Source organism: Oreochromis aureus, linkage group 23, assembly GCF_013358895.1.
Source record: "Oreochromis aureus strain Israel breed Guangdong linkage group 23, ZZ_aureus, whole genome shotgun sequence".
NCBI classification, from domain to species: domain Eukaryota; kingdom Metazoa; phylum Chordata; class Actinopteri; order Cichliformes; family Cichlidae; genus Oreochromis; species Oreochromis aureus.
This window is the reverse complement of record NC_052963.1, coordinates 36,241,482-36,248,747: the sequence shown is the minus strand read 5'-3', so window position 1 is coordinate 36,248,747 and position 7,266 is coordinate 36,241,482. Positions and strand designations below refer to the sequence as shown.

Here is a 7,266-nt window from a genome sequence, read left to right as displayed (position 1 = left end):
ACACAGAGAGCGAGTCGTGTTCAGCTTTATTCAGGTTTTATTCAGTTTCACACATTTTAAACCCGACCGACTCCCAAACATACAAAACACTTTTTACACGTTTACATTTCATCTGTCGCTAAAACCGACGACGCAAACAAAAAGAAGAAGACGACGTGACACCAACATATAACCCGACACCGTGCTCTTTACCCAGCAGCCACCGGGACAGCGAGGGAGTCCAGGAGGACCGACCAACAGCTCTGCAGCGCTACATCATGACTCCATCGCCTCAGCTCTAGTTATCGGGTTATAACCGAGGTTTAACTGAGACTAGCTTCCTGCTCTGACGTCCAGAGTCGGCGCGCTTCTGCCCAAGACACATACTGAAGATCCGGACTGGCGTTACCAAGAGAATTTAACCTAATTCAACCTTTTAAATCTGATATAACAAAAATTCGTACTATTTCTCAAAGCACAGAGTACTTTCAAAGAACTTTCACAATAAAAGATCCAGTGCAGTGTGAAGCTGTGCAGGGGGAGGGCAGAGAAAATCCCACATCCCACAATTTACATTTAAAACTAACCTTAATCCTGAATTTCAGATCTAATCTCAGATTATCATCTGTGTCCGAGCTCCAGATGCTGAGAATATGGAGTTTAACACCTGGCAGACTCTCAGTGCGGTCTGCAGTAACAGTCACTAATAAATACGACGAGCAAAAATAACGGAGTCAGGTCAGCAGGAAGAGCTTCACAGCAGCCTTAGAGGGTTAACGGTGTCAGCCCAAGGACACGAACCCCCCCCTCCTCACTGACAAAAACTGTCATTCCCATTGGTGCACTCACATGATACCAACAGTGCTGCAGCTTGATAATGTTAGTAATTCTGTTTCCTGCATTGGTCACGATTCAAACGTGGTCAATGCTCATGAGCGGGACTATGAGGAGGATTTTAAAATCAAACAGAAACAGATTGACAAAAAGAAACAAAGACACCATGGCACTGCTCATAAACCGCCACGATAATGTGAGCACACCACGGATCGCTCAGCAGCAGAGAAGACCGCCATCACCATCCGACCAACAGGGCCTGTATTTGTTTCAAACTGCGTTCACGTGAAAAATAACGACTACCTGGATCCACAGATTGAGATCAGCAAGGAGTTCATCTGTTTGATCCGACTGACACGAGCACGATCCGATCCAGCAACATTTGCTTTGATCACGTTTGGTCACATGACTTCACAGTACATGAATATGTGGAGTTTAATGCTCAGGATTTTAGAGTTTCAGGGCAGCTACAAACCATCGAGTCACCTCCTCCGAGGGTAAACGTACGTGCGGACGCAGTCTGCAGGTTTAACCTGAACCCGGCAGGTCGGGCTTCGTGTGGGCGAGATGGAACAGCCCATGTTAAAACTGGGCCTCGACGGAGGAAATTCAGACAGAGTGAAAATGAATATTATTATTTTATAGTGACAGGACATCAGGTGTCTGCAGGTGAAAGTCTGTGGATGACATCACGATCACATGCGTTTATTTAAATCTGCTCCTGACTCTGATTGGAGCCATCTGACACGCTCACTGTGCAGTTACAAGAGCATGCCTCATCTTCCAGCTCATCTCAGACTCGAGCATCTCACCTGGACACCTGACAACAACTGCTCTGCAGTGTCTGACTGTATATAAAAGATGGACAGAAAATTTAAACCTGCATTCTCTCTAACATCCAGCAGGGGGTGACTTGCCTAAGGTCCCCGGTGAGTTCATGGTCTTGGTGTGTTTTGGTGAAGAAAACAGGAAGTTAACTTTGGAGGAGATGGTCTAATTAGAGTAGCAAAGGAGCAAGAAGCAGGTGAGGATTTAGGGCGGGGCTTCATGTGACTGACAAGTCATTACAGTATGAACATTCAGCATCCCTCATCACGTCGATGATGGTGATCGTTAAAAACTCTCAATTCAAGGTGTCACTAACCGCTGGGTGACAGCATGGTAGCCATCTTTTATATACAGTCTGTGATTTTAATGCATTAAAACACTGCTGCCTGCATTTAAAAAAAAAAAAAAAAAAAAAAAAAAAAAGGCTAATTGTCTTGATTTATTTCCTGATGGTTTTCCTGAAGCTCCAGAGCAGGAACAGGAACTCGGCAGGAACTCACTTCCTGTTTCAGGTCATTTCCACCAGACTGGACCTGCAGAACCCACAATCACGACCCCAGTTCACACTGTGAGTCACTCTGACAGGCTGACCCCTTCTCCTCTCCTCACAGTGCCTTGCTTAAAGGCAACAAGGAAATGACAGTTGGCATTAAGGCCTCAAACAGAAACAGGAAGTGAAGGCGGGGAGAGGAGAAGGAGGCGGAGCAGCGAGGTTTGTTAGTGTGGTGTCCCGCCCTCCCCGGGGCTGATGGGAAACTGTTTATTTGAGGTCCAGCACCATGCTGGCCGGGTTCTCCAGGTACTCCCTCCACAGGTTGGAGAAACGACACATGGTGGCGCCGTCGATGATGCGGTGATCCGCCGACCAACTGACCTTCATGATGTGAGCTCGGACCACCTGACCAGCAGCGTCAAACCTCGGTAGCACCTGGACAGACAGACAGGAAGTCAGCAAGCCGTGTTAAAAAACAAACAGCTGCTCTGTAATGCCACATCCTTAGCAGCAGGCAGCAGTGTAGCTGAATGGATAAACTCCTGAATTATGGTCCATTCGTCACTTCCTGCCGTTTCACAGAAGAAACAGGAACATCAGGCAGGTATCTGAGCATGCTCAGAACCTGCCTGATGATCGAACAGTCACCTGATAGTCAGACGGTCCGGTTTAACTTCCTGTTGTAATTCACGAAGAAACCACAGACACACCTTAGTAAGTTTTCCTTCCTCTGAACAAAATAGCAGTTTATTTTTCAGTGTGAGGAACAAAGCCCTCCTCCGAAAGGTCAGAGAACATCATTCTTCTGAAGACACTGATTTCCAATAAATTCATATTTAATATTTTCCAAACCAGGTCAAATGCTTTATATTCTTAAAGATATTGAAACAGAACAGGTAATCAGAGTCAGGGTGAGGTACACTTTACACCATCTTCTTGTTCTTTATTGCGATCCTTGATATCTTGTGCTATTCACCCTTTTTCCTCTCATGCTAAACTAAAACAAACCTGACTCTGTCTGTGCTGTGTGTTCGGTCTGACCAGGGCTCACCTGGATCTTTCCTAGCGCTCCGATGGCAACCTCGGGTGGGAGGATCACGGGCTTGGCGTAAGTGCCTCCGATCTGGTTCGAACATAGCAAGCAGAGTGAGGTCAATATGGCTTCTCTCAGCACTGTTGTGATATTTTCGTGTCGCTGTTGTTGTCAGACTCACAGATCCGATGTTGGACAGTGTGAAAGTGCCCCCCATCAGGTCGGCAGTCCCCAGCTGACCCGATGCTCCGAGCACCTGGAGGCGGTTCAACTCAAGGGCGATCTCGAACACGCTGAGCAGCTGGACGTTCTTCACATTGGGAACCAGCAGACCCTGACTTGTGTCCATTGCCAGGCCGATGTTGTGGGACGCCTGAATCACAGGAAACACCACCGTCAGCACTAATGACGTCACCGAGCAACCAGGGAAGCGAAGCCGGCTCGGAGCATGCTCTTACCTTGTAGGTGATGTTCTGGCAGCCCTCATCCACCGAGGCGTTGAGGATCGGGAAGTGGTGGAGACTGAGGGAGGCAGCCTGAGCCAATGAGAGAAAAGCATTAACTTCAATATCAAACATGCAATCGATCAGCAGCTCGTGCATGGCGCCTTAACCCCCAACCTTGATGAAGAAGGGCATGTAGCTCAGTCTGACGCCACGACTCTCGGTGAGAGGTTTCAGCTCTGACCTCAGAGCCACCAGGCGACTCAGGTCAACCTCGTCACAGTAACCGAAGTGAGGAATCTTCAGCGCCACAGTCATCGTCTTCACCATCGCTTTCTGGAAACCTGAAGAGCCAATCAGAATGTTTAGAGAGAAAGGAGATGACATGCAAGTCTCGCAGTGAACAGCGCAACACTTAGGCTTGACAGCAATCTCTGACCTTTGAGGGGCTCCGTCACGTCTTTGCCAGTGAAGACAGGTTTAGGAGTAGCGGGTGGAGGTTTCACAGCCGCCTTAGTGCTCACAGGCTTGGCAGCAGCAGGAGCAGCAGCAGGGGCCGGGGGCGGAGTCTGGATCTCCTGGAAAGGTGTCGGAGGCAAGATGGCTCCTGTTTGCTTTGCCAGGAAGTTCAGGATGTCCTCCTTCAGGATCCGCCCATCTCTGCCAGTCCCCACCACCTCACTGAGCTTTATCTGAGGACAAAGCGACACCTCAACTGGGAACACAGTGGGACAGACTGGGACAACCCGGTGCGGACAAATAGGAATCACACTTACATTGTTCTCCATGGCGAGGCGTCTGACTGCAGGCGTGGCCTGCGTCTTGTGACCTTTGATCTCCTGGTGGGTGTGTTCTTCTCGAGCCATGGCGGGCGTCTCCACCACGTCCTCCTCCTGGATCACCTCTGAAGGATAACAGCAGTGAGACTTTCAGCCGTGAACTTGGACGGGTGGACGAGTGAAGACCTGCTGATGCCTCACCTGAGCCAGACTCCGTCTCGATATCCACCAGCGGTTTTCCCACAAAGGCCGTGGCATCTGCATCGTAGTAGAGCTTTTTGATGACCCCATCGTAGCGGCTGGTAATGGTGACCGATGCCTTGTCGCTCTGAACCTCACAGATGCTGTCAAACTGAGAAACTTTGTCTCCTTCCTTCACGTACCTGCCAGAGGAATCCAGATTTATTTATGCAGTGGCAAATCACAAGAACAGAATACGCACAAGGACATATCCTAGTCAAAAATGACTCCAAGGTTCCTCAAAGTGTTATTGGAGGCCATATTTCTAAGATTTTCTGTCCCAAGTACAATAACCTCAGTTTTATCTGAATTTAGAAAATTAGAGGTCATCCAGGGCTTTAGGACTTCCTGACATTCCTGCAGTTTAACTAATTGGTGTGTGTTATCTGGCCTGATGGATAGATAAACTTGGGTGTCCTCTGCATAGCAGTGAAAATGGATGCTATGCCTTCTGATGATACTACCTAAGGGAAGCATGTATAATGTAAACAGAACTGGTCCTAGCACTGAACCCTGTTGAACTCCATATTTAACTTTAGTGTGTGAAGAGGACTCTCCATTTACATGAACAAACTGGAGTGTAACGAGTTAACAGGCTATCCTTCATTACAGGTTACAGGTGTTACATCCTAATCGTTTCATATGTTCACCTGTTTGTCCTTTTACAAACTCTGGGGTTTCAGGTTTACTTCATTTTAAAAACAAAATAATACCAAAATTTTGTCATGACAATAAAAAACGGAGATGTTGGACTCTTTTTTTTTTTTTTTTCTTCTTGGTCACGTACCACTCCTTGACGGTCACCTCCATGATTCCCTCACCGATGTCAGACAGTTTGAACTGCACGATAGGTCCTTGATTCACTGCCGGACAAAACAAAACAGTGACACGATCACAGAGGAACAGAACAATCTGCTGATGGAGGTCAGCGTACACCACCATGAGTGATCTGCCTCAATTCTCCCAGAGTCCATCAAACAGCTGAAAACCCAGAACAGTTCACCATGATACAGATCTCCATGGCAATAGCAGAGAGATCAGAGGAGGCCAGGACTCAGGTGCTGCCGGTCTGGACTTACCCACAGCGACATGCAGCCCTCTGCAGCTGAACACCTGGAGCTTCCTGTCACACCTGAAGGTCATTGGCTGCAGAGTCCTGTCACATCTGAAGCTCTGCAGCCGGAAACATCTGCGGCTCTGCTGACTCAGCTGACGGGAAAAGAGCAGATAACAGAGGTCACCTGGACCAGCCAACACACAGGTGCTTCTAAGCCACGCCCCCTGATATTCAGGGCCTGATGGTTCTTCCTTCAGGTCCTGAATGTCAGACCAGGACCAGCACTCTGAAACTCAAACATGAAGACTAGCTCACAACTCCTTCAGCTTCTAATAAAGATGCATACGGACATTCTTTAAACAAGGTGGTGATGTAACCCTAACAGAGAAGAAATGCCAGCCAAAAAAAACATCACACACGCCTCTGACACTGTGGCACCAGATCTATGTTTCCTCATCTGCATGTAAACGAGGAAACAGAGTGCATTTACACTGATTTATGCCAAGTCACTGAAGATTACGCTAAGCCTGACTTTGACACTTTCAGGAAGTGGGGGATGATGGGAAATGGCCTTCAGGTTGTCACTCGCTGACAGAAACCCTGCTCAGGTGTTTTTCTTATTGCAGGTTTCCTCTGAATATCTCGAAGCTGTCTCACTCCCATGTCACTTCTCACTAAATAAAAAAGAAAGTTCGCTTTAAAATTTATACACATCATTGGAGGACCACCTGTCAATCACGTCCTTTCCGTCGTTTGAAACCACATCTGCTCCTGAGGTCTGGAACAAACACCTGTCCTGGCGGCAGCAGGTGAAGCAAGTTTCACCTGCAGGACAAGCTCTGAATATTACTGAGCTCAGATCTGGGTCAGAACCAGAACCCGCACACTGCCGGTTCTGGTTCTGACTCAGACCCTGACCCGGAAACAGCTGCTGACCATCAGGAAGCACTCGCAGCTGTTAGCTGTTAGCCAAAGCATGCTAACTCAGAGGCTGTTTCATTCCATTAGGGTTAGCATCAGCTAGCCCATTGGCTAACTGATGCTAACGTACTGAGCTTGGTGACGTTGCGGAGACTCTCCGTTAGCATTAGCCGCAGGTTAGCATTAAGCGCTTTCAGAGCCTGTGAGGAGAACACGAAGCCTGTATTTGCTCACCAGCAGCCGCCTGAACGCGCCGAGAGAGCCTCTGGTCACCGCCGCCATCTCTGCGCTCCGCTGCACGCCCCTCTCTGCAGCCAATCAGCGCGCAGCGCCGGCCTCTCTTCTTCTGCTGCTTCCCGCAGGGCTCGCAGACGTCACACAGGTGTGATGGCGCCACGATCAGGAGAGCTAATGAACAACAAACTGATTCATTAAACTTTTTCTGGTTTTCACAGCCATAGACGTTCCACGGTTTTTATCCATTATTAATAATAAAAATGATTTGTTGTTTATTTAAAGACAGGTCAGCATCATGACATCAGCAAGCTGCCGTTTGTGCACCTGTCCAGATAAGGTAAGATAAGATAAGACTTTATTGATCCCACAGCGGGGAAATTTGTGCGTTACCACAGCTCAGGTACAGATAGTAGAAGAATACA

General features: G+C 48.1%; 1 protein-coding gene across 1 annotated transcript; it reads right to left on the bottom strand.

The window, feature by feature from the left end:
* Nucleotides 1-19: 19 nt before the first annotated feature.
* dbt (dihydrolipoamide branched chain transacylase E2) lies at nucleotides 20-6,937 on the bottom strand. The gene is made up of 11 exons (XM_031743521.2): nucleotides 6,842-6,937; nucleotides 5,709-5,838; nucleotides 5,417-5,492; nucleotides 4,591-4,772; nucleotides 4,387-4,514; nucleotides 4,050-4,302; nucleotides 3,788-3,954; nucleotides 3,626-3,703; nucleotides 3,349-3,540; nucleotides 3,186-3,257; nucleotides 20-2,569 (listed from the first exon to the last, which is right to left on the bottom strand). The coding sequence occupies exons 1-11, from the start codon at nucleotides 6,887-6,889 to the stop codon at nucleotides 2,402-2,404; spliced, it is 1,494 nt and encodes a 497-aa protein (XP_031599381.1). The 5' UTR covers nucleotides 6,890-6,937; the 3' UTR covers nucleotides 20-2,401.
* Between the last annotated feature and the right edge of the window lie 329 nt (nucleotides 6,938-7,266).

What these genes read in the sequence shown, in the direction of transcription:
- dbt (XM_031743521.2), bottom strand. Translation starts at nt 6,889, where the DNA reads ATGGCGGCGGTGACCAGAGGCTCTCTCGGCGCGTTCAGGCGGCTGCTG. An exon ending in CGAGACGGAGTCTGGCTCAG is followed by an intron (nt 4,515 to 4,590) that starts GTGAGGCATCAG and finishes GTTATCCTTCAG; the next exon opens with AGGTGATCCAGGAGGAGGAC. An exon ending in GCCAGAACATCACCTACAAG is followed by an intron (nt 3,541 to 3,625) that starts GTAAGAGCATGC and finishes CCTGTGATTCAG; the next exon opens with GCGTCCCACAACATCGGCCT.